The following is a 27,123-nucleotide window of genomic DNA, read 5'->3' as shown; positions in this document are numbered from 1 at the left end:
GAGAATAATGATACTAATGCTGGGATGTGTTAAGCGCTTACTAGGTGCAGAGCGCCGTTCTAAGCGCTGGGGGAGATTTCCAGGGTCATCAGGGGGTCCCATGTGAGGCTCACAATTAATCCCCATTTTACAGATGAGGTCACTGAGGCCCAGAGAATAATAATAATAATGTTGGTATCTGTTAAGCGCTTACTAGGTGCAAAGCACCGTTCTAAGTGCTGGAGGAGATCCAGGGTCATCAGGTGGTCCTACATGAGGCTCACAGGCTTCAGCCCCATTTTACAGATGAGGTCACAGAGGCCCAGAGAATAATAATAATAATGATGTTGGTATGTATTAAACGCTTACTAGGTGCAGAGCACTGTTCTAAGCGCTGGGGGAGATTTCCAGGGTCATCAAGCAGTCCCACGTGAGGCTCACAGGCTTCAGCCCCATTTTACAGATGAGGTCACTGAGGCCCAGAGAAGTGAAGTGACTTGCCTACAGTCACACAGCTGACAAGTGGCTATTAGTGATCATGGGGGTAGGGGGGAAGCGCCTGCTATGTGCTAAGCGCTGGGGAGGGTAATATAATCATAGTGATCATGGTGGTATGGAGGAAGCACCTGCTATGTGCTAAGCGCTGGGGAGGGTAATAATAATAATGATCATGGTGGTATTGGGTAGTAACAATAATAATAATGATCATGGTGGTATTGAGTAAATGCCTGCTACGTGCTAAGCGCTGGGGAGGGTAACAATAATAACAATAATGATCATGGTAGTACTGTGTAAGCGCCTGCTATGTGCTAAGCGCTGGGGAGGGTAATAATAATAATAATGATCATGGTGGTATTGGGTAGTGAATAATAATGATCATGGTGGTATTGGGTAGTCAATAATAATAATGATCATGGTGGTATTGGGTAGTCAATAATAATAATGATCATGGTGGTATTGGGTAGTCAATAATAATGATCATGGTGGTATTGGGTAAGCGCCTGCTATGTGCTAAGCGCTGGGGAGGGTAATGATAATAATGTTGGTATTTAAGCACTTACTATGTGCAGAGCACTGTTCTAAAAAAAAAGGATGGCATTTGTTAAGCGCTTACTATGTGCCAAGCGCTCTTCTAAGCGCCGGGGAGGCTATAAGGTGATCAGGGTGTCCCCTGTGGGGCTCACAGTCTTCATCCCCATTTTACAGATGAGGGAAACTGAGGCACAGAGAAGTGAAGTGACCTGCCCAAAGTCACACAGGTGATAAGTGGCAGAATTGGGATTTGAACTCATGGCCTCTGACTCCCCGGCCTGGGCTCTTTCCACTGAGCCATGCTAGTAAGCGCCTACTATGTGCCAAGTAGTAGTTTGTGCTGGGGATGGTAACAATAATAATAATAATAGTAATGTTGGTATTTGTTAAGCGCTTACTATGTGCAGAGCACTGTTCTAAGCGCCGGGGGAGATACAGGGTCGTCAGGTTGTCCCATGTGAGGCTCACAGTCTTCATTCCCATTTTACCGATGAGGGAACTGAGGCCCAGAGAAGTGACTTGCCCAGAGTCACACAGCTGCCAAGCTGCGGAGCCAGGATTTGAACCCATGACCTCTGACTCCCAAACCCGGGCTCTTTCCACTGAGCCACGCTGCTTCTCTAAATAAAATAATAATGGTATTTGTTAAGCGCTTACTACGTGCCAAGCACTGTTCTCAAGCTCCAGGGTAGATACAGGGTCATCAGATTGTTCCATGCGGGGCTCACAGTCTTCCTCCCCATTGTACACATGAAGTCACTGAGGCTCAGAGAAGTGAAGTGACTTGCCCAAGGTCACACAGCAGACAGGTGGCGGAGACGGGATTAGAAACCACGTCCTCTGACTCCCAAGCCCGGGCTCTTTCCAGTAAGCCACGCTGCTTCTCTAAGCGCTTAACAAATCCCAACATTATTATTATTATTATTATTATTATCCCCTGGCCCCCTCCTCCTCCGCACACTCCGCCCCTCTGCCGCCGCTCACCTCCTCCCCGGGCCTCCTTCTCGCCCGTCCCGCCGTCCCCCCCGGGCCCACATCCTACCGCTGACCTCGAATGCCCTCCCTCCTCACCCCCGACAAGCTCTCTTCCCCTCTTCAATGCCCTCCTGAGACCTCACCTCCTCCGGGAGGCCTTCCCAGACCGAGCCCTCCCTTTCCCTCCACCCCTCCTCCCCATCTCCCCCATTCCCTCCCTCTGCTCTACCCCCTTCCCCTCCCCACAGCGCTTGTGCCTGTTTGTCTCTATTATTACTCTATTAATGACGTGTCTATATTCGTGATTATCTATTTTGATGGTTGTGATGCCCGTCCGCCGGTTTTATTCTGCTGTCCGTCTCCCCCCTTCTAGACTGTGAGCCCATTGTTGGGCAGGGATGGTCTCCATCTGTCGCCGAATTGTACACTCCAAGCGTTCAGTCCAGTGCTCTGCCCACTGTAAGCACTAAATAAATGCGATGGAATGAATTGTACTGTCCAAATGTTTCGTACGGCGCTCTGCTCGCAGTAAGCGCACAATAAAGACGACTGAATGAATTGTATTTTCCAAACGCCTAATACGGCGCTCTGCACACAGTAAGCGCCCAGTAAGGACGATTGAATGAATTGTACTTTCCGAACGCTTAGTACAGCGCTCTGCACACAGTAAGTGCACAGTAAATAAGAAATGAATGAATTGTGCATTTCAAACTCTTAGTACAGTGCTCCGCACACAGTAAGCGCTCATACAATTGAATGAATTGTACTTTCCAAACACTTAGTCCCCGCTCTGCACACAGTAAGCGCCCAGTAAGGACGATTGAATGAATTGTACTTTCCGAACGCTTAGTACAGCGCTCTGCACACAGTAAGTGCACAGTAAATAAGAAATGAATGAATTGTGCATTTCAAACTCTTAGTACAGTGCTCTGCACACAGTAAGCGCTCATACAATTGAATGAATTGTACTTTCCAAACACTTAGTCCCCGCTCTGCACACAGTAAGCGCTCAATAAATACGATTGAACGAATGAAGGCCGAGCGCTGTCCTAAGCGCTGGGGTAGATGCAAGGTCATCAGATCGTCCCACGCGGGGCTCACAGTCTTCATCCCAGTTTTACAGATGAGGTAACTGAGGCACAGAGATGGGAAATGGCTCGTCTAAAGTCACACGGCTGTCAAGTGGCTGAGTCAGGATTAGAACTCACAACCTCTGAATCCCAAGGCTGGGCTCTTTCCACTGAGCCACGCTGAGCAGAACTTAGTATAGTGCTCTGCTCACAGTAAGCGTGCACTCAATACGAATGACGGTGTCCCGGAATTTGCCTCCACTCAGAGCAGGATTGGGTTAATGGATGACAGTGGGTTAACTAATAAATTGAATTTATTGAGTGCGTACTATATGCAGGACACTACTAAGTGCTTGGGAGAGTACAGTACACCAGAGTTGATAGATGTGTTCCCTGCCCACAACACGCTTGCGGGGTAAAGGAACCCACTGTCAGCGCTTAGTCCAGTGCCAGGCACATATTGAGCGCTTAACAAATACCATAATTCATTCATTCAGTAGTATTGAGCGCTTACTATGTGCAGAGCACTGTACTAAGCGCTTGGAATGGACTATTCGGCAACAGATAGAGACAATCGCTGCCCAGTGACAGGCTCACAGTAGAATTCTTTTCACGTTGCCAAATATAGGTAGGGTGAAACTATGGCATCCTTGACCCTGTGGGTAATTCAGAATTAACGGGAGAGTGTGTCTAATCCTAATCTGCTTTATTTCTGGAATATCGCCGCCTGGGTCACGTTTCTCAAAATTCGTTCCGAGCACGTCTCCCCCCGCTTCAGAAACCTTTGGCGTCGCCCATCAACCTTCTCGTCAAGCAGAAGAAAGTCCTCACCTTCTGCAGAAAGGCACTCATTCAACCCACCCCTCTCTCCCTACTCTCCCTGACCTACTATATACCACCCAACACACTTATTCATTCATTCAATAGTATTTGTTGAGCGCTTACTATGGGCAGAGCACTGTACTAAGCGCTTGAAGCGTACAGTTCGGCCACAGATAGAGACAATCCCTGCCCACTGATGGGCTTACAGTCTAATCGGGGGAGGCAGAGGGACAAAAACAAGGCAACGTAATCACGATAAATAGAATCAAGGGGATGGACACCTCATTAACAAAATAAATAGGGTAATAAAAATAGCTCCTCTAAGGCCAACCCAACCTCTGCCTTCCTCTCACTGCCCTCCCCTCGCTCATTCATTCAGTTCATTCGGTCGTTTTTATTGAGCGCTTCCTGTGTGCAGAGCACTGTACTAAGCGCTTGGGAAAGTACAGTACAGCAATAAAGAGAGACAATCCCTGCCCACAAGGAGCTCCAGTCTGGGAGGCGGGGGCGACAGATATCCATACAAGTAAACAGACATCTATAGAAATAAAAAAAATTGCAGATGTGCTCCCTCTAGCCCGGAACTCCCTCCCCTTTAATATCCGATAGTCCACCAGTCTCTCCACCCTCAAAGCCTTGCCAAAATCATATCTGGTCGAGGAAGCCTTCCCTGACTAACCATTACTCGCCCCATCCTAGTCCCCCTCCCTTCTGTTTCACGTATAGTAATGTTGGTATTTGTTAAGCACTTACTATGTGCAGAGCACTGTTCTAAGCACTGGGGGAGATACAGGGTCATCAGGTTGTCCCACGTGAGGCTCAGAGTTAATCCCCATTTTACAGATGAGGAAACTGAAACACAGAGGAGTTAAGTGACTTGCCCACAGTCACAGAGCTGACAAGTGGCAGAGCCAGGATTTGAACCCATGACCTCTGGGTTTGTTTCCCCATAGATAAGCACTTTGATAGTCACCCCCTGATCCGCGGTTCCTAGCCTTATACTCAGCTGCTTCCCTTTTCTGTAGTTTATTTTAATGTCTGGCTCGCCAGTTAGATTGTAAACTCGCTGAGGGCGGGGATCATGTCTCCTTTTTTTTTTTTGTATTCTCCCAAGTGCTTAATACAATGCTCCAAAAATAATAGTATTGGTGCTTGTTAATCAGTTATTTAATCAGTTAAATAATGGTATTTAGTGAGCACTTACGATGTGCAGGGCACTGTACTAAGCACTTGGGATTGTACAATACAACAGAGTTAGCAGGTGTGTACCCTGCCGGTAACAAGTTTACAGCACTTCCTGGGTACTGTGCCCTTTACTGTGTGCTAGAATAGCTACAGGATAATCAGGTTGGACAGAGTTCCTGTCCATGGGGCTCACAGTCTAAGAGGGAGTAGGATTTAATCCCCATTTTGCAGATGAGGAAACTGAGGCACAGGTAAATTATGTGACTTGCTCAGGGTCACACAGCAGACAAATGGCAGAGCCAGGATTGGAACCCAGGTCGTCTGACTTCCACGGTCATGCTCTTTTCCAGGAAATACCCTTGATTGATACTGAGGCTGATCTGTAACCTGTTCAATCTTCACTTGATTGTCTTTCTCTACCTCGCCTTTGCAACATTAAAGATACTTTGTAATTTAATGTTTCCGATTTGGGTGATTTGCAGTAATGTCTTTGTAGTGCAAAAATCTGGGAATAAGTCATTGCCCTCCAATTCTACTTTTCCTCTACCTTAAGATCACTGAAGGAGAGCCAATAACTATTTCCATTGTGCTCAGAAGGTGTTATTCCTGAACCTCCTCCTTGTGCTCAAAATCAAATACATTTATTAATGTCCGTCTCCCCCTCTAGACTCGTAAACTTGTTATGGGCAAGGAGTGTGTGGTCATTCTGTTGTGTTGAGAAGCTGCGTAGCTCAATGGAAAGAGCATGAACTTGGGAGTCAGAGGTCAGGGGTTCTAATCCCGGCCAGTTTGTGCAAGTCACTTCGCTTCTCTGTGCCCTCAGTTTCCTCATCTGTGAAATGGGGATTAAGTCTGTGAGCCCCACATGGGACAACCTGATTACCTTGTATCCCTCCTCCCCCCCCCCCCCCAACGCTTAGAACAGTGTCTGGCACTTAGTAAGCGCTTCACAAATGCCATTATTATTACTCTCCCAAGTACTTAGTACAGTGGTCTGCACATAGTAAGTGCTCAATAAATATGATTGATTTTATCTAGCATCGCAGTTTAGCATCCCAGAACGAGAAGACTGTAAAGAGTTTAAATAAGATCATCCTCTGCCTTGATTATGATCCTTCTTGAAATGCCAGAAGATTACCTCATTCCCGTCTCAGTAGAGGAGGGGAAAAAATGACTACATGTGTTTCCACTGTGGTGATACATACTGCCAAACCAAGACGCATGACCCACGTATCTTAAAACCCTTCAAAAAGAGTACATTTTCAAATGCATCTTAAAATTGCTAGAAGTTTTTGAAACCCGAGTTCTGAAAGGAAGGATCCTCACTGCTTTTTCCTCCCAGATGGACACACTTGTAGTACTAATTACCTAAATCTGTAACCCTCTGTTTGATGACTGCATTTATAATCCTAATCAGTGCCTCCTAAAAAGAGCAAGGGGGGTGAGGAAAGAATGAAATTCCCCAGCAAAAAGCTTTTAGCCATTTTGCTTTGAAAAGCAGGTTTCTCCGAAACTGTTAATTAATATTTTAGTAATGGACTTGGAACATGGCTTCAACATTACTGTGAAAGTACTGTCTTCATTTAGACAATTTTTCATTACCTTATAGGATGTTAACCACGTACAGTGGAATGGTGAATTTTAGAGAAATGGGACATGATTTCAAGCTAAGATAGGGAGCGTCATTCATAGTAGGAAATGAGTGTGGAACTTTAAGAAGACTCTTAAAAAGTACATACAATATGTCATACAATGTCCTTTTCTGCTCTAAAAAACTCCTGAGCTCCGTGGTTCTAAATGTAACAGTAAAAAAAAATTCAAAAAATGTAAATCAGCCTGGAAAAGTGTGGCTTCGCAAACTTGTCCGGAGTCTTTTTTCCAGTATTTTTAAAAGTTTCATCTTTGGCAGTGAACATAGGTAACCAAAAAGAGAAAATTGGTCATTTCAGGTTGTCTTTTCCCAACACTGATGTACACAGTCTTTGGATTTTGTGGGTTTTTATTTTTATTTTTTGGAAATGATGGAAGTAAGAGAATTTTTGTTGTTAGTCCTGGACAAATGTTTTAGGCCATGAAACTTTGCTAGTTTTCATGACTCTAATGAATTTTGAAATGGCATTTCAGTCACTTATAGCATCCTGAAGCCCAAAATAGCGTGAATATGTTTTAACTCCAAAGCTGCTTTCTTGTAATTGCTGTCTGTCCTGATTTTACCCGATTTAAAAAAAAAATTTAGATGGTTGTCCCAGTTTTTTGTTGTTTTTTTTTTGTCAGAGCAGAGCGCAGAAGTAATAGCGCATCCTGACAATAACTCTTTGGAGCCAAACTCACCAGGAGGTGTGGGGCTCCCAGAGCACAGCAAGTTGTCTTTGTGTTCCTTGCAAGTTCCACCATCATTTCAAAATGCTTGGCTGGGAGCAGGGGAACCCCTAGTCGCCCTCCAGGATCACTGGCCGTGCACCAATGAATTTGCCTTGAGCCCAACACCCCACTAGGAAAAGGCTTGGCTTGTGTCCTGTTTTATTGTTTTGTTTTGTTTGGTGGGGTTTTTTTTTTTGATGGTGGTGGGGGAAAGATGCGGTTCGTGTCAGAAGAACAATGAAAGCCTGGTTCTAAGAAAATATATATATTCAACATCTAGGTATATAGTTATTTGTTTTTTATTCACCGGTGTTTATTATTTATAGACTGTAAGCTCGTTGCGGGCAGGGAATGTGTCTGTGTATCCTTATGTTGTACTCTCCCAAGCTTTGGGTTCAGTGCTGTGTACACAGTAATTGCTCAATAAATAAATGTCTGAATGAATCTATTCTCATAATCTTTGCCATGATATATTCATGAATTTATGTCTTTCTCCTCCATTAGCCTAACTTTGTTGTTAATTTTCAAGATCGCACTGTATTTATTAGGGATAAAAGAATCAGATATAAAAAAGTTCATTGTGGAATCCACGCAGATATAGCTCTGGCTCGTATTCGGATGGGAGACTCGGGGAATCCCAGGAGTCAGCCTGCTTCGAGTCAGGGGGCTAGAAAAGTTGATATTTTGAATATACCATACTGTCCAATAACTATTAGAGTACCCCTTTCTCTATCACTTGAATAGGTCAAAGTGCCATTTCGTACAGTGGGGTTGCTACTTTAAAAAAGGCCATTTCTGTTGAATCACTATTACCCCCAAGGTGTACTTTTGTACTTCCAGCTCACACTAGTGGTCTTGAATACACCACTTATAGACCATTGATCCCGTTTTTCATCTTCAGTGTGCCAAGCAGCAGGGTAGATTTAAGTAGATTTGAACCCTGTCCCTGTCCCACAAGGGACTCATAATCTAAGAAGGAGGGTAGTATAAGGAAGATATTTAATCCCCATTTTACAGAAGAGGAAACTGAGGCACAGAAAAGTCAAGTGACTTTCCCAAGATCACATAACAGGCAAGTGACAAAGCTGGGATTAGAGCCTAGATATCCTGATTTCCAGTCCTGTGCTCTTTCTGCTAGGCAACCCTGCTCTTCCTTTCTTTTCTCTCTCACTCTCTCTCGCTCGCTGTCTCTCTGTCTAATTTTTTTATGGTCTTTAGGGGTTTACTGTGTGCCAGACACTGTCCTGAGTACTGGGGTAGATACAAGCTAATCAGGTCGGTTACAGTCCGTCCCACATGAGACTTACAGTCTTCACCCCCATTTTATCGATGAGGTAACTGAATTACAGAGAAGTTAAGTGATTTGCCCAAGGTCACACGGTAGACAAGTGGCAGAGCTAGAATTAGAACCCAAGTCCCCTCTCTCCTAGACCCATGCTCAATCCACCAGGCCACTCTGCTTCTCGGCTACTCTTCAACTGACAGTGGGGCAGCCGAGTTGACCAAAGGCCTTTGGTTTTTTGGAGAGAAGGCAGATAACTCTGAGGCAGATTACAGTGAAATGGCTTGATACATGACCTCGTGGGTTAAACAAGCACTTAGTACAGTGCTCTGCACACAGTAAGTGCTCAGTAAATGCAATTGAATGAATGAACTAAGTGCTAGAGGTTGTGTGATATGTGCAGTAAGATATGCCACAGAATCTGAACTTTCTGTTGTCATATCTTAAAAAATTCCATCTTGAAAAATCGTAAGGTTAAAAATCATATCAGTTCGTCAGCATACCCAATTCAGGCCACTCTTGAAATATGGATGAAATTTCTGGTGCGTTATTTAATATTTAGCCTACAAGCTGGGTTTCAGGTTCCAATTGCCCGGTAATGGTGAGGTTGGTATTTATTTAGCATTTAGAATATACTGTGTGCTGGGGTAGATTCAAGATAAGCAGATCAAAGTCTGTCCCTGTATCTTAATGGACTCAATCTAAGAAGGAGAACAGATATTTTCTCTTCATTTTACAGAGGAGGACGTGATGTGGTCAAGGTCATACAGCCGGCAAGTGGCAGAGCAGGGATTAGTCCCAGGCACTCTCCACTAAGCCGAATTGTACATTCCAAGCGCTTAGTACAGTGCTCTGCACATAGTAAGCGCTCAATAAATACTAATGAATGAATAAGCCATGAATTTCTTGGTCTGGCCTGCATGACATCAGTAGGAAGAAGGCTCAAGCAGAATCAGCAGCTGTCCTGAATCTCGCTTTGGAACTTCAACATTACAGTGTGGCATGGTGTGTGCAGTTGTTGAACTTGCCCATTTAGAAAGAGTTATAGGTCAGCAGCTATGAAAGGGAAGTTGAGGTCATCACAGGTATGGTCAAACTAGGCTCAACCAGGCTTCCCTGGACCCAATTTGGTCCTGCAAAAGTAGGAGCGTCCGTCATGCATGCCTGATCCAGGAAGAACTCTGTCTGGTACATTGTAACTGAGTCTCACTAATAGAGTTGGTTTTCCTGTAACACAGGAATGGCAATCCTGAAGAACCTGGCATTCATGAAAACATGAGGTATAGTACACCTTGATCAACAAATATACCCAAGAAATAGTTTCTTCTGACACCACATTGAGACCAGGTTCATTCTGTGGAAAGTTCTCCAATTCCTCAGTAGGGTTTTCTAAAAAGTGTAGTGAAGACTTAAGGCAGTAGGAGATTTGACTGTATAGGTTTTTTTGTTTTGTTTTATTTTGTTTTTGGGCTCATCACACATTTTCCTGGACCTTGACTAGCTCTCTAGAGTTCTAGTAATTTAGGTGCGACTGCACCCAAATAATGGGAATAGAGTAAATGTTATGCCCGCACCTAGGGAATGTGATTCTACTTCCACCACTGGAGCATATCCTAGTCCCACTGTTTGCTTTATTTCTTACATCTGAATTATTTTGGTTATCTTTATTTTAGAGACCTCTTTAATAAAAGCATTGCTTGGAAAAATATCACCTTCCACCCTAGGGAGAATAAGTTAAGCAAGTCCTCTTAACTTTCGTTCCATTAGCAACGTGTAAAGGTTTTCTGGTAAATTTACAGAGTTGGCCTAATAATTTTTTTCCTCTAGTGTGCTCATTAATAGGCTGTTCTTCAAGTTTGGTACTGGTTCACTTTAGATTGCCTTAGTTTGTTGCCTAGAGCTGTCTCTTTTTTGAATTAAGATGTACTTGCTTCCTCCTCTTTATTTTGGAGAATTGAGTCTAGGCAGTGAATTTGGGTAGTGTGAAGAAAGGAAATCCAGCTAGCCCTTGTAAAGCTTCTTTTAAGTTCAGCACCTCAGCTTTCCAGCTAGTTCCTCTCAGGCTAAGCCTTTACTAGCCCTGCTCATAGAATACTATAATGACTAATTTGAATTTCACCTGTTTTATTCTTTACCAGTACGGTGGGTGTCGGAGAAGCGATGGGATAAAAGAAAGTCGCAGGAGAAGCTAGTGAGTGGCATAGATAATCTACATCATAGATAATTGAATGGCCTCTCTGTGTTCTAGTTATACTCCGGACTTATGTCTTTGGCCCAAAAAATTCAAAGTGATGGTATTCTGTCCCCCTCTTCTAGATTGTGAGCCCGTTATTGGGTAGGGATTGTCTCTATCTGTTGCCGAATTGTACTTCCCAAGTGCTTAGTACAGTGCTCTGCACACAGTAAGCGCTCAATAAATATGATTGAGTGAATGAATATAAGTTATATGCATTGAGTCCTACAGGAGGTTGTAAGTACATACACATATGGCTGGTGCAGGAATGCAGAAGTAGCAGTTGATGAAGGTATATAACTTGGGGAGATTAGAGGTTGACTGGGGAAGGCCTCTTGGAGAAAATGTGATTTCAGAAAGGCTTTGGAGATGGAAAGAGCTGTAGTTTGTCTGATCTGGAGGGAGAGGGAGGGCCGGGCAGGAAATGTTGGAGCAAGAGATCAGAGAAGAGAAAAATGAGAAGGGACACAGTAAGTAGGTTGGCTTCCAAACACTTGTCCTATAATAATAATAATAATAATTGTGTTACTGTTAAGCACTTACTATGTGTCATGCACTGTTCTGAGTGCTGGATGGATATAAGGAAATCAGGTTGGACACAGTCCCTGGCCCACCTGGAATTCACAGTCTAAGTAGGAGGGGGTAGGATTTAATCCCCATTCTACAAATGAGGAAACTGAGACACAGAGAAGTTAAGTGATTTGGCCATGGTCACACAGCAGACCAGTAGTGGAGCAAGGATTGAACCCAGTTTCTCTGACTCCCAAGCTCATGCTGTTTCCACTAGGCCACCTTTTTTACCTGTACCGTCTTGACTACCACTTCAGCCTCCTCTCTGATTTCCTTAGCCCCCGGTGTCTTTCCTCCCAGTCCATACTTATTATTATTATTATCATTATTATCCACTGCCTGGATCGTATTTCTAAAACATCATTCTGCACAAGTCTCTCCATTCCCACAAACATTCAGTGGTTGCTCATCCATCTCCATGTCAAGCAGAAATTCCTCATAAGATACCTCTGGACTGTAAACGTGTAATGTGCTGGGAATGTGGCTATCAATCTGGTATATTATTTTTTCCCCAGTGCTTAGATAGTGCTCTGCACACAGTAGGTGCTCAATAAATACGATTGATTAGCTTTAAGACACTGTCAGCCTCTTGAGGTTTTCTTCACATCCTCATCCACTATGACTCTCAAAATTGCTCTTAGGAAAAGTATATAATGTCTTTGTTAAAAACAAGAGTACTTCAGTCAGTTAAAATTAAAAACCACTTTTTTAAAACTGATCGGAATGGCGAATAAAGGTAAATCAAATATTTCTAAATCCCTCAATAGAAACAGTAGTAGAAGTACGGCAAAATGAAACACTTCCAATTTAACCTACTGTGCATGTGGTTTTTGATGGGTTGTGGGTTTTTTAGTTTTTTGTTTTTTTTACAGTCAATACTTGGGCTGTGACTGAGAAGTAAAACATCTACATTAATATTCTGCTGAGGCAGCCGTTTTACGTAGCTAATATCTGTCTCTGTTCCTGCTTATTGGTCATGAAAGAGGAACATTTTAGGTGCTAATATTTTCTGTACATTTTTAACTGATAGCTTTAGCAGTTTTCATCGGGCAGCAGCTAGTTGTTTTGGTTTGCCTCTCTCATGTAATTTTTGCTGCTGAATTCCTTGCAGTATTTTCTAAACTAAAGTGTAGAGCAATGCAACAAATGATTTGTTTTCAGTACAGCAGATATCTATTCTTAATACCTTATTTCCAGCAATGATAGGATTATGTTTTTCAAGAATATTTTAGAAACAGAACTGGAGATTCCAGTTACATAAAAGCTATTCTAGCACAGGCTGAAAAGTAGGTCATTGTGGCAGGGAGTAGTCTAAACCGCCCACTGGTTGCTAGAGCAACGACCTACTTTAAGAAACAATTTTTGTTGATTCATATTGAAATGATCTTTTTGGAAGTTGCATAAGGAAGTTAACTAGGGAGTAATTCCTCCTACGAGGAATAGGCTAGCCATCTCTTTTAGAAACGTTTAAAAATAATCCCAAACTATTTGGAGGTATAAATCAATTTATTTCATTCATCTGCTCCCAAACTTGATTAAAGTGATGCAGTTGCTCAGTGTAATTAATAAGAGAATTAAACTGGCATTCCAGGAGGAGCACTGAAGAGTACGAAGGCAGCCGTGTTAAGTCACCCTATTGTATATTTAGTAGGACCAGTTGTAATGGACAGGGTAAACTTTTCATTCAAGAGTACTAAGGGCCCACGTCGAATTGAGCCTTGAAGAACTGAAAAGGAGAAAAGACTATCCTTATCTTCAGGGAGCATAAATCTGGTGAGACAGGATAACACACAAATGCAACAAAAATTGCAAGCAAAGGATGAAATGTGAAACATTATTGGCAGGGTAAATGTTGATATAAACTAGTGCTAAAGGGTACCAGGTGTGACTAGAAAGTTCAAGGTCAGGTTTAATCTGGACAGGGGATAAAAGAGGGAAATTAGAGACAAAAATGTCATTGAAAGTAATCGGAGGTTGGAAGAAAGAATTTTTGAGAAGGAAGACAGTGGGTTCAATTTGTTATTTCAGATAGTAGCAGGACATCAAATTGAAATTCCTGGACACAGGAAATAATACTGGATTGAAGAGAATGTGAGCAGTCGAACCTGGAGTTATACATTTGGAAGCAATTGCATAGAAGTGGCTACTGGCAAGCAGCGTGATATACCGGGTGGAGCATGGGAGTCAGAGGTCATGGGTTCTAATCCCAGCTCTGTCATTTATCTGCTGTGTGACCTTGAGCAAGTCAGTTCACTTCTCTGCCTCAGCTATGTCATCTGTAAAATGAGAATTAAGAATGTGAGCCCTTTGTGGGACCTGATTAGTTTGTATCTACCTCAGTACTTAGTACAGTACCTGGCACATAGTGAGCACTTAACAAATACCATAATCATTATTATTATTATTATCGTTACTGAAAGAATGATATTCAGAAAGGATAGTGAGATGTACAGGGAAGACCAGGAGAGCATGATGCCCTTGAAGACAAGATCAGAAAATGTTTTAAGGAGGAGAGAGAAGTCTTCCATGCCATATGCAGGAGATATCAATCTCTTGGAATTCATTGAATACTTACTGTGTACTGTAGGAAACCACTGTAGGATGGGGGCAAAGAAAACTCCATTAGATTTGGAAAAAGGAGGTAATTAGTGACTTTAGCATGGAAAGTCTATTGAGTGGTGCTGGTAAAATCAAGGCGGGGGGGGGGGGGGGGTGGTCAAGTAGTGAAAAATGTAAAGGAAGAGGGGAGAGGAGAAAGAAGTGGGGTTGTATTGCTCTTTTTCAGAATGTGGAAGATGGAGCATTCATTCATTCCATAGTATTTGTTGAGTGCTTACTATGTGCAGAGCACTGTACTAAGCGCTTGGAATGGACAATTCGGCAACAAAAAGAGACAATCCCTGCCCATTGACGGGCTTACAGTCTAATCGACGGGCTTACAGTCTAATCGACGGGCTTACAGTCTAATCGACAGGCTTACAGCATATTTAAAGGTAGAGAGGAAAGAGTCAGAGATGAGGGGAAAAAAGGAGGATATCAGAGAAGAGTGGAAGCTAGGGCTTTTTGAGAGGTGAGAGGATGAAAGCATCATTTCCTGAGGGCAGGGAGTGAGATGATAGATGAAGAAATAGAGGAATGGTGAGCTAGGGAACAGGATACGTGGGGAAATTTGTACCTGGTGGTTTATGTCATTGTAGTAAAATAAATTGCAAGGCTGTGAGCTGTAAAGAAGAAAGAGAAGGAAGTTTTAGGAGGGAGCTGATGGTTTGGAATAGCTAGTGTGGATTGTGGGCAAGGGAGTTGATGCTGAGGTGGTGGTTGATGTTATCTTCCTATGACCAGGGTGGACTTGTAACACAGAAATAATATGTATTAGATTAAATTGGCTTGGTTCTTGGATTTTCCCAAAGAGTATTAGGCTGTGTGGGCACTGGAGTGTAGGAAACAGATTAGCCAAGTGATCCAGAGGTGGGGGCTTGGTGGATCAAGTGCTTTTGAGGGGTAGAAGAAGCATGGGAATCCTGTGTGGCCAGTGTTAAATAGTGAATTCTTTGAGCTCAGGAGCAGAATGGAGGTCAGCGAGTTTAACACCAGAGGACTGTAGCCTGGAAGGATTGGATGAGTTTGAGGTACTGGAGTTCTTGATGGCGAATGAAATACAGGCCCAAAGGAAATGGAAAGTTTGCTTAAAGGGCAAGTTAGGTGACTGAGTTACGAGAGAAAGTGTTAGGTTGTGGAGGATGCGTTGATAACCTCTCAGATGGAGTAGCGTCAGAGAAAGATGTGGTCTGCAGTACCATATTTCCCAGTTGGGGAAATGTGGGATGGAGATGCAGGGTACTGAATCATGACTCACGGGTATCCAGAGGAACAGTGGAATCTCTGAGGAAGCTTTCAGGAGTCTGGGAGAAAAAGAAAAATGTAAATCGAGTGCCACAGTTAAGAAATATGGATGTTGATCCAGGAGATTGGTAGTCAGCTGGGAAGCTCCTTCCATAGACATAAAGAGCTCCTATAGGGCCTCACGAGCTGTATTAAGGCAGAAAACCCACAGAAGATAAATTTTCTATTTCTTAACTTTGTGCAGGATTTCTGAGCAGATAGAGACCTGAGGTAAACTGAAAAATGGCTCCTGTCCAACTTTACCTTCAGGAGAGTCTGTGCCATCAAAAAAATGTCTCTAAAGATAGCATTTGTACCAAACAATTGTTATATGATAGTTATGAATCATTCAACGGCAGAGAGCATCAGTATTCCGAGGAAATTTAGCATCACTTTATATGGGGAATAGTTTTTATTTTTAGTTACCTCTATTCTGACTTCTTTTAGGGCCCAACCTAATTTTTCCATTCCATGGTTGTTTTAGGAGAGATTGTCATTCTACTCCCTATTCTGCACTTATCCTATCATTCTTCTTTTTTTTTTTTTTTTGTGCACAAATCATCCCTTTCTCTTCTTTGGCAAAGAACTAACTGTACTTATACAAAAGTGCCAGCAGCCATGACTATTTACTTCCGCATCAAGGAAAGACTCCTTATAAGGTAAAGGCACATAGGACAGTCATAGTGAAATGCAAAGCAACAATGTTAAATTAAACAACTAAACGATTATTGTGGAGAAAAGTACTTGTGCTCCTCACTGCTTTACATTCAAACAGTTCTGAAGGTTAGCCTCTGTCCCAACCAGGCAGGTGCAGACAGCTTCAAGAATCCCGGAGTTCCTGATTTCATGGGAGTTCCAGCCTTGTGGAACTTTACCTTTGCTCATCCTCCACACCTTTAGGAGACAACCAGGCTGGGCCGGCATTGAGGATCGGAGTGGGTAAAGAAGCTAGAAATGTTGAAGTCCCCAAGGATCAGGTTAGGAAAGGGGTGTGGGAGCAGAAGAAAGAGAAAGGTGTCAAATCACTTGGAAATGAAGGGGTCCCACAAGGAGGGAAATAGGTCAGGGCAACAAACAGCTGTAGCAGCTTCTAATGATGAGGTGGTGGGATGTGGACAGAGTGAAATGGTGTGGAAGTCGTATTCATCTTTCTTACTTAATTGTACTATGTGCTGAGCCAATCCTTTATCTGCGAAACCAGCCAATCCTCCAGTGGAAGGAAAATGAAGGACTCGGGATTTCTAGAGTTCAGGATAGTTGCCCAGCCCTATCTAGGAAATTTTGGATAGGTAATTACAACTAATACGCCTTTTACCTATCTAGTAAATTTTGGATAGGTAAAAGGCGTATTAGTTGTAATTCCACTGGAAATCCGTGACCTCCAGACAAATGGTCTGCGGCTTAGCTCGTCCAGGGTACTAGGAACAGAGCCAAGCATTATGAAACCTTGTGGCTTTAACAGGAAAGTCACAAATATCTTCCCATTTATTCCTCTCTAAAATTTCTCCCATCCAGCCTTCTTGCTTCAATTCATTTTGTAATGCTTGAAACATCTGAATATTGACCAGCATAGATTTTATTCCTGTGACTGAAATTTCCCCATTCAAATTTAAGTATTTGCTCTTAATCATTCTTTTAAATATGGTCGGGGGGGCTGGGACGGGAAACTTGACTAGGAAAATTCCACTTGTGTGTAATTTGAGAACAATTATTTCAATTTGAATTGTAGCCCTGAAGTAAAAGTTTCATGATCATGCGTTCTGTTCGATGTAAATGGTTTCAAGAAGATTTGGGACTTTCCGCTAGAGGAATTGCTCTCGCCTGTTGCTGTGTGGACCAGTGAAGAACCCTGGATAGATTCTAAGGATAACCTAAAGACATTTCTGGTGTACCCAGGCGATTACCTCATCACCATCTTGGATTTCACCTCAGCCCCCTGTTCTGGGCAGCAGAGTACATATTTCTGGGTGTGACCTTCATCCCTCAATCAATCGTATTTATTGAGTGATTACTATAGACTGTAAACTTATTGTGGGCAGGGAATGTGGCTGTTATATTGTACTCTTCCAAGCACTTAATACATTGCTGGGCACACAGTAAATGCTCAGTAAGTATGATTGACTGACTTAGAATGTGCAGAGCACTGTATTAAATACTTGGGAGAGTACAATCCTACAGAATTAGCAGAAATGAACCCTGAGCTCCAGGCAGGCATGGTAAAACCCCAAAATATGGGTACCTCCAGCTGGGAAAAAGTTACTCCATTGATATATATATGTATATTTAATAACTGTGTGATTCTGAGTATGATAACACTTCTTAAAGCATTATCTCTTATCTTCAGATTTCTCCTTCAGTGTCTTGAGGATCTCGATGCCAATCTAAGAAAGTTAAACTCTCGTCTGTTTGTAATTCGTGGGCAGCCAGCAGATGTGTTTCCTAGGCTTTTCAAGGTAAGCTTTTACAATTTTGGAAAGAGGCAGATTCTTCTACGAATATCAGAGCTTATCCTTCGTGGGTACTGTATTTGGGGTCGGAGATTATATGTAAAATCAGATTAAAATTCAAGAACACTGAAAGTTTTTGCAGTCCTCTTTCACAAAACTACTTTTTATTTGTAGCATTTCCCCTTGTGCTTGCAGCTTCTGGCTGCCTCAATACATAGCTCACCATCAATTTTTATGTTTTTAATGTAGGATGAGTGACCTGTAACCCTTTGCTTCATTCCTCTACCTTAAATAGTCAGAAATTTAGCCCGGTCAGTCAGTCACTGGGTAAAAGAGCAGTTTTTTCTAGGTTGGGATTGTTACATTCCGTCCCTTGTTGGATATTGAAAATGGTTTGCTGGGAGACCCGTCCGGCGTGTACTGCTCTTCAAACTGCTCACTTGACTTTAGTAGAAGTTGAATGAAACTTTTGAATAGCGAATGCTGAGAACAGTGTGATTCATTTGTTGCCGTCAGCGAATGCTAAAGATGTGTCTGTCACACATGCAATACTGAACTATTTTGAATTCTGATTTTTTTTTAATTTTCTACCTTCATGGTCAGTAGCCTACTGTGAGAATTATGTTCTATTGTGTTCTGTCCTGAACAGCAGAGGGAGCTAATACTTTAAGAAAATTCCAGCAATTCTACGGGCATAACTCATTTCGTAGGCATCTCTGCTCTTAAAACCAACAGATGCTTTTGGTAATTTGAATCAAGTCTCTACTGCTTTTTAGCCCATTGCCATAAAATGGCTGTTGACTCTATTTATTGCCATTGTTCTCATTTGTCCGTCTCCCCCGATTAGACTGTAAGCCCGTCAGACGGCAGGGACTGTCTCTATCTGTTGCCGACTTGTTCATTCCAAGCGCTTAGTACAGTGCTCTGCACATAGTAAGCGCTCAATAAATACTATTGAATGAATGAATCAATGAATAATGTTGGTATTTGTTAAGAGTTTACTATGTGCAGAGCACTCTTCTAAGCACTGGGGTATACAGGGTAATCAGGTTGTCCCACATGAGGCTCACAGTCTTAATCCCCATTTTACAGATGAGGTAACAGAGGCACAGAGAAGTGAAGTGACTTGCCCACAGTCACACAGCTGACAAGTGGCAGAGCCGGAATTCGACCCCATGACCACTGACTCCCAGGCCCATGCTCTTTCCACTGAGCCAAGCTGACTGTTAACTATAAAGCAGCACTAAAGAACAGCTAGAATTGTAGCAATTATATTATTGTTAACTCTGACCTCTGTTTTTGCAGTCTAATTTTCAGAAGTCAGCAAGTTTCAGTTTGGTTTCTATATAAATAATTTTATAGGACTTATGTGGTTTTTCTTCACACTGAATCTCATTTTGCAATAGTCCTGTATACTATCTGCACTAAATAAATAAATAATGATGGCATTTGTTAAGCGCTTACTATGTGCCAAGCACTATTCTAAGCGCTGGGGGGATACATTCTAAGCGCTGGGGGGATACAAAGTGATCAGGTTGTCCCACGTGGGGTTCACATCTTCATCCCCATTTTACAGATGAGGTATCTGAGGCACAGAGAAGTTAAGTGACTGCTCAAAGTCACACGGCTGACAAGTGGCGGAGTCGGAATTTGAACCCGCGACCTCTGACTCCCTAGTCCGTGCTCTTTCCACTGAGCCACGCTGCTTCTTTAATGCCAGACTGCTAATCAGTCTTTCAATCAGTGGTATCTATTTAGCACTTACCATGTGCAGAGCACTGAACTCAGCGCTTGGGAACATACAGCGCAACAGAGTTGGTAGATGACAGGTTCCCTACTACCCATGAGGAGCTCACAGTCTAGGTGACTATTAAAATTCAAGATATATATGAAGTGGACTTTAAACTTAATTTTTAGTGTTCTAATTTAGGCCCGCAGATAAAGTAGTTCTGAGAGCACATTAATCAAGTCATCTGTAGCACAGGTCACAGCCATAGGTTATTCATGCTGACTTTTGGAGGTTGGAACTAATGGCAGTACCTAAATGGTTTAATTGCTGCTGCCAAACTCCTCCCCTCTAAAGCATCCAGAGGCCATAATAGTGCTAATTTGCACTGTTATATTTATTAATTGGTGGGGGAGTAGGGAGGGAAGGTAAACTGATCTGTAAATACTCCAGCATTCTGTTATAAAGGTGATAGACATTCTCAGTTATTGACAATTACTACGGAAAGGTCAGAAAATTAAACTTCCAGCCCAGCAGGTGGTTGTAGACTTCAAAAATATTTTGCCAGTAAACTCATCACTGTGGTCCTTTCACTTTCCTTTTAATGATGATGATAATAATAATAATGGTATTTAAGTGATTACTGTGTGCCAAATTCTGTACTACACCCTGGGATAGGTACAAGATAATAATGTTAGTCATAGCCCCTGTCTCTCACTGGGCTCTCTGTCTCTGTCCTTCTCACTCTCGGACCCATGCTCTTTCCCAGAGGCCGTGCTCCTTCTCTTAAATTTATAGATAGGATCATTTTTACTGAATCTTGTGAACATCTAATAGTTTTATGCTTATATTGTTGAACTATTAAGGTAGCCAAAATATATATTTTATGACAAATATAACACTCACCTTGGGATATTTAAAATAATTTAAGATTCATGTGTGCTGAGATCATTCTAATTATTTATTAAATTCCAGTTTATCTCAGGGTGGTTGAAGGGAGCAGTGTGGCCTGTGGAAAGAGTATGGGCCTGGGAGTCAGGAGTCCTGAATTCTAAACCGGAGTCTGCCACTGGCTCATTGTGTGACTTTGGGCAAGTCACAAATTCTGTTGTGCCTCCGTTTCCTCATCTGTAAAAAATAGGGATAAGACACTTGTTTTCCCTCCTTCTTACACTGTGAGCGCAGTATGGGACAGGGTCTCTGACTGACCTGATTAAATTGTATATTTCCCAGTGCTTTGTACTGTACTTTTCACATAGTCAGCACTTATCAAGTATTGTGTTGTTGTTATTGTTTATCCTTAAAGGTGATCTAGAAGTTTATCTGCGTAAGTAGGACAAATTGATATTGAAATCAGATATGTGTGCCATTTTTTCTTATTTTAGGAGTGGAACATTGCAAAGCTTTCAATTGAATATGATTCTGAACCCTTTGGAAAAGAGCGAGATGCAGCCATTAAGAAGCTTGCAAGTGAGGCCGGGGTGGAAGTCATTGTCCGAATTTCTCATACACTGTATGAACTGGACAAGTAAGTTTCAGGTTTAGGAGAGGCTTACTCACTGCCTCAGGGATAGATGTATAGCACGCAGGAGCCCACATTGTGAATTCATCCTTCTAATTTCTCAAGTCTACGTAGGCAGGATTATAATTCATTTTGCCAAAAGTACTTTGTACCCTAATCAGACTGATTTTTCAATCAGTTTTCATGAGCACTTACTGTGTGGAGAGCATGGTGCTAAGTGTCAGATTTGGTAAACATTTTCCTTTCTCTCAAGAGTTTACAGAAAAGAAGATGCAAATCCATAACTTGTGCTTCGATTGCAGGCCTTTTGATAATGTTTGCTTCCTCCAGTTTCATCTGTAGACGATCATTTGGTGCCTTGGGAATGGTGACCTATTCCCCATCGTCCCCGTGCAGTGGTGAAGTTTGGGGTTAGGGAGAGAATGTAGATTTCCAAGACTTCTTTGTAAATTTAAAATTGGTTATTGGAGATTTTCCCTTGTAGCTACTATCCCAGGAAAATGGTCCCAGGGTAAGTTTCCTCCCCTACCAATTACCTTTGACTTAAATATATATATATATATATATATAAAAATTTGTTCAGAAAACTGGGAGTTAACCTCACTCCCAAAGTTGGCTGCTGCTGCCCTGGGACATGGAGAACAAGTTACAAATCACCAGGTGATGAATTGTTTGGGTTTGATGTCTTTATTTATGATTCCAATTCTTACCTCACCAGTTTGGAACTGGTATAGTTGTCAGCAGAAAGCAGTCAGGAGAAAGATATCAGAGTTGATACCTACCAAAATGTCAGCACTTAAAAAAGATCTTTTAGCATAAAGTCAATCTTAAATACTAAACTGCATCTTGATGATCTTAATTTGAGTATGCTTTTGCAAGTAATAATTATATTCTTTGCCACGTACAATCAATTTTATTTTTCCAGATTTCAGATAATAACCCAACAGTTTATTTTGGGTGTTTTAATTTCCATTTCCCACGTTTTTGGAGCCACGGGGGAGGTTTTTCTGTTTGGGCTAATAAAAGTCATTTTCTCTTTTAAATATAGGATCATAGAACTAAATGGTGGTCAACCCCCTCTCACTTACAAAAGGTTCCAGACTCTGATCAGCCGAATGGATCCATTGGCAATGCCAGTGGAGACTATCACTGCAGAAGTAATGGGGAAGTGTATGACTCCACTCTCTGATGATCATGATGAAAAGTATGGGGTGCCGTCTCTAGAAGAACTAGGTGAGTAAAAACAGCTCTAGTTGTGGTGTGTGAAGGAAATTGGGTTGTCAGGAGCCTATTTCTTCTCACTCCTAGTGTCTATAAGCTGTTCAGCCCTTTGTTCCCTCTTCCACAACATCATGATGCTTCACAGTCAATCAGTGGTATTTACTGAGCACTTACTGTGTGCAGAGCACTATACTGAGCACTTGAGAGAGTACAGTACAGTAGCATTGATAGCCATGGTCCTTGCCCACAATGAGCTAAAAGTATAGGAGACAGACATTAACATTCAAATCATGGAGGGTTCAAGATTATTTATCTGAAAAATTCCTTGTTTCTTACATTGAGCTTATTTTAATATAAAGTGGAATTAGTACATTACTTTTTAAGATTTTAGTTACTTCAATACTTGACATTTTGTGTGGTAAATAAGTGAACTCTGTATTTTGTTGTTGTTAATCTGTTTTTTGGTTCCCATTTTGGTATCACATAATACAGTATTTATTAAATATCTTCATTGGCAAGAGGTTATAGTGGGTAAATACAACAGCCCACCCAAAGGCAATCTTTGTGCGTGGTAAGGTCAGGACTGTGGGTTCTCCATTGACCCTTCTTGGCCACATACACCCAAATAAATAAACTTTACCATCTGCGGAGTCATCTTTGAATATAAGGGACAACTATTCATATGTTTGTGTATTAAGTGTTTTAAAATAGACCTGTTTCTCAGACAGCTTTCAATTGCGATGATGTAAATTTAATGATTTTACTTAAATATCAATACCTCTCGTCACAAAGATTTTAAAGATCCAAAATGATGGTTTTGGTGGGTGTGTTTGAGTGTGTTTTATTTTTTTATTTTTTTGTTTCAGGCTTCCTCTCCTATTAATGCAGGCCCTTCTGTTGGTTTGGTTTCTTCTTCCTCTGCTCCCTTCCGCTCCTCTCTCCTTTTATATAGAATTCACCAATAGATTTTCATTTTTTATTAATATTTAAATTTGTAGTGTTTACCTTTAATTTCTGATAGTGTGCTATTTGGAATGAAATATTCTAAAGGAATTTGTATTATATAGTTTCCCTAACTTATATGGTTACTGGATAAAGTCAAAAACAACTTCTACTCTTTTAAGCATAATAATCAAGTAGGTAATATTAATGCTTTTGTTTTTTTTTTTTTCTGTAATGACTACTGTTTCAAAGTATTCTTAGACCACGCAAAGTAAACAGCATCACTTCTCTTTTCATCCCATTAGGTTTTGATACAGATGGCTTACCTTCTGCAGTGTGGCCAGGAGGAGAGACCGAAGCACTTACTCGCTTGGAAAGGCATTTAGAACGAAAGGTGTGTCCGTTGCAATATCCCCAAATTGGCATCTGGAAAACTTTGTCTCATGCTTCATTTTTCAATATTTGAAGTATAGTGGGAGGAAAAAAAACAGGCAATACTTATAATTTGAATATTCGAATGAAAATTCTTTGAATTCAGTAGCCAGGAAGTAGCGAAGTCTGATTGAGCTTTCCAGATTTTCATTAAGCTCATTGTATTACACCCATGAGTAGTTCATCCTTTAGAGACTTATTCCTTTCCCAGTTTCCGGTTATCCGACCTGTTATCCCTTCTTGCCTCCCCTTCGACCGGCTCCTCTCCACCTGTTCACCACTGCTTGTTCTCTGCATTGATTGCCACCATCCAGGAGAATATATGGTCAGCTGGAGTCCAGCAAGCCTGGCTTTTTGACTCAGCACCAGAATGCGCAACTCCATCTCGTCCCCCCAAATACATTTGCAATTTAGCAAATCAAGGGCCCTCCAGAATCAAGCTGAAGGAGCTCCCTGCTCTCAGGTGGAAATTGCAAAGAACCTTTCTCCATCAAGCTTCTCCTGAACCTTTGTCTTTTAATTCAGTCATTCATTCAATTGAATCAGTGGTATTTACTGAGCACTGTTCGAGGTGCTTGGGAGAGTACAGTACAATAGAATTAGCAAACACATTCCCTGCCCATAGTGACTTACTGAACGTGTTGTGAGGCATTAAGTCTTTGAGAGAGTACAACAGACTTAGTAGGCATGATCCTGGCCCTCAAGGAGTTTACAGTTTAACAGGATTCTTTCCTCCTGTCTACTTATCGAACCAGTTTGTGAGGATAAAACTTTAGATGAGTTGTGGTTCAAAGATTTAACTTTTTTTTATTATGTCCATGTGGATAACAGGTAATTATGGTTATGTCTCGGGAAACTGAAAGCGGTGAACCAGATGTTATTCACTTACTATCTAGCTCCCTCCTATCCCTAAAAAAGTTTGAATCTGTGTGACAGTTTGGACTGAAAATTGGTTGTGTTCTCATTCAGGAGACAGAAGCACTTCTGCATAGTATTTAAGTGCATGAGAGGGTGTATCTTTAGGCTGCAGGAAATAGGGGCTGGGAGGAAAACCACGCTTTCTTTGGCCGGTTAATCAAGAACTAAATAATGTATATATGTGATAAAGTGCATGCTTGGTGTTGGAAGTTAACGTCTTAAAAATAGATTCAAAATAATGAGACAGTTGTATATAATCTAACTTCTGGGGCGTCCTCTCAAACTTGTCAAATCCTTGTATGAAATTCTGAAGAAAAGTATTTAAGGAGCTGTCAGTGAAAGGAGAGCATGGTGACTAGATGAATTTAACAGCTGTGTAATCAGTCTATTTTTTGAAATGTGCTATTTGGGAAAAAAAAAATTAAAGTGTATTTTTGAATTTGTGGTTTAAGGCTTGGGTGGCGAACTTTGAAAGACCTCGAATGAATGCAAATTCCCTTCTTGCAAGCCCGACCGGACTAAGTCCCTACCTCCGATTTGGCTGTTTATCGTGTCGCCTCTTCTACTTCAAGTTAACGGATTTGTACAAGAAGGTATGATGTCATTCTAAGCGATCTAATTATATATTAATCTAGGTAATTATTCCCATAAATTTAATTATCAAAGGATGCCTGGCAAATCATGTAATTTACTCCCTCTGGGCTGAGGCGTTTGCCCCAAAAATTGAAGGTGTGAGTCTGTTAGCTCCAACTAGGCCTCTCTGTTAGTCTTGAAGAGTCATCACCTCAAGTGGGAAGTAGTAGTGATGGATTAAAATGGCCACAGAAATGGCCAAGCTACAGCAGTCTTAAACCATGCCACTCCAAGAGTCTCTGAGAGAGTCAACAGGGATTGCAGCAAGAGCCAGACTTCGAGAGGGAGCTTCAGTTATAACACAACAGTTTTTGTAAGGTCCCTGGTTAACCATCCTCCAGTTCCTCTAATCCTTGGGTTTGGTTCTTTTGTCCCCCCTTTCTTAGGTAAAGAAGAATAGCTCCCCTCCACTCTCCCTTTATGGGCAGCTATTGTGGCGTGAATTTTTCTACACAGCAGCAACTAGCAATCCACGTTTTGATAAAATGGAAGGAAATCCTATCTGTGTTCAGATTCCATGGGATCGAAACCCTGAGGCTTTGGCCAAATGGGCTGAAGGCAGGACAGGTTTTCCTTGGATTGATGCGATCATGACCCAGCTGCGACAGGAAGGCTGGATTCACCATTTGGCCAGACATGCAGTAGCTTGCTTCTTGACACGAGGTGACCTGTGGATTAGTTGGGAAGAAGGAATGAAGGTATGGTTTGGTTTTTTCCTTAATAAATTTCTTTGGTATGAAACTTCGTAACCGATAAGGATATGCCAGCTATCTTACAGAATTTCTCTTGGGCCTGCCTGCTTCATGGAAGACCCTAGGGAACATCTTCACTAGTAATGGTATCGCCTCTGCAGGCAATTCCGTCTGGTTAAGCCGGGACTAGAATCCAGGGATCCTGATTCCCAAGAGCCATGCTCTTCACAATGGACCAACAATAGGGATCCAAAGATCCTAATAAATAGTTCAGTGTCATCATCTAGTCCATCATTATAGTTCACATATGCCGTTTTAACAAACTCCTTTCCTGCCTATCTTTTTATCATGAGATTACACCTTGAGTTGGGGTGGGGGGTGTTTTTTGTTGTTTTGATTTTTTGTGTGTTTGTTTGTGTGTGTTTCCCAAAACATTATGGGTTTTTACATCGTTTTACATTGTTAGGCTGTAAGCTCGTCATTGTTGTGTCATACTCTCCCGAGCACTTAGTTCAGTGCTCTGCACACAGTAATCACTCATAAATACAATCGATTGATTGTTTATTGTTCAGGAAAGGTTGAAGCAGTGAAATTTTGTGTGTCCCCTGATAGGTTTGGGTTTTTAAACAATGGGGCACTGATTCTAAATATAGTAGTTACACTTAATACTTTGCAGAAGCTTGGCTCAGTAATCATGTAAAGAGCTTTATAGGTCGCTGTAATTTTGCCTTTGGCTTCCAGTTAAATTTGTCTGTCTTATGGAGGGGGTTGGGTAAAAATGCTAATTGTTTTACTTGTGGCAAGTTAAAATTGAAAGCAGATTATATATTGTAGAGAACATTAAGGTCACTGATTAGTTATCGAGCTTCCATTAGGGGCAGAGCACCTAATGCACCTAATGCACACTAATGTTTGCCTAGCTATTAGTATTTAGCATTTTCCTATCATTTGGTTTGTACGGGAAATTTTGTCTCATTGTTGATTTTGCTGTTTGGTGGTTTTGTGGGTGGTGTTACCTGGGGCCAAAGGCAATGGGAGTAAACGCTGACTGAAAATCAGCAGCCACTGTTGCCCTCCACCTATGACAGGGCGGGGAATCAACAGAAATAGTGTGAGGAATGGCATCGGTGGTATACCAGCTTATCCCTCTGTAGTCACCGACAGGTTCAGTAACCGTGTGTGTGCTCTCTGAAGCCAAT

At 41.8% G+C, this 27,123-nt stretch overlaps 1 protein-coding gene across 2 annotated transcripts in view; it reads left to right on the top strand.

Moving 5' to 3' along the window:
• Positions 1–27,123, top strand: part of CRY1 (cryptochrome circadian regulator 1) — a 33,115-nt gene that overhangs the window by 467 nt on the left and 5,525 nt on the right. For both annotated transcript variants that reach the window (XM_029079241.2, XM_029079240.2), the window contains exons 2-7: positions 17,736–17,844; positions 20,950–21,092; positions 22,135–22,319; positions 23,555–23,643; positions 25,052–25,192; positions 25,619–25,930. In XM_029079241.2, the coding sequence (XP_028935074.1) occupies positions 17,736–17,844; positions 20,950–21,092; positions 22,135–22,319; positions 23,555–23,643; positions 25,052–25,192; positions 25,619–25,930 (979 nt within the window). The remainder of the gene's footprint in view (positions 1–17,735; positions 17,845–20,949; positions 21,093–22,134; positions 22,320–23,554; positions 23,644–25,051; positions 25,193–25,618; positions 25,931–27,123) is intronic.

The sequence above is a fragment of the Ornithorhynchus anatinus genome, chromosome 14 (genome assembly GCF_004115215.2).
Source record: "Ornithorhynchus anatinus isolate Pmale09 chromosome 14, mOrnAna1.pri.v4, whole genome shotgun sequence".
In the NCBI taxonomy this organism is placed as follows: Eukaryota; Metazoa; Chordata; class Mammalia; order Monotremata; family Ornithorhynchidae; genus Ornithorhynchus; species Ornithorhynchus anatinus.
The sequence above is the reverse complement of the archived record's forward strand: the minus strand, read 5'-3'. Positions and strand labels throughout refer to the sequence as shown.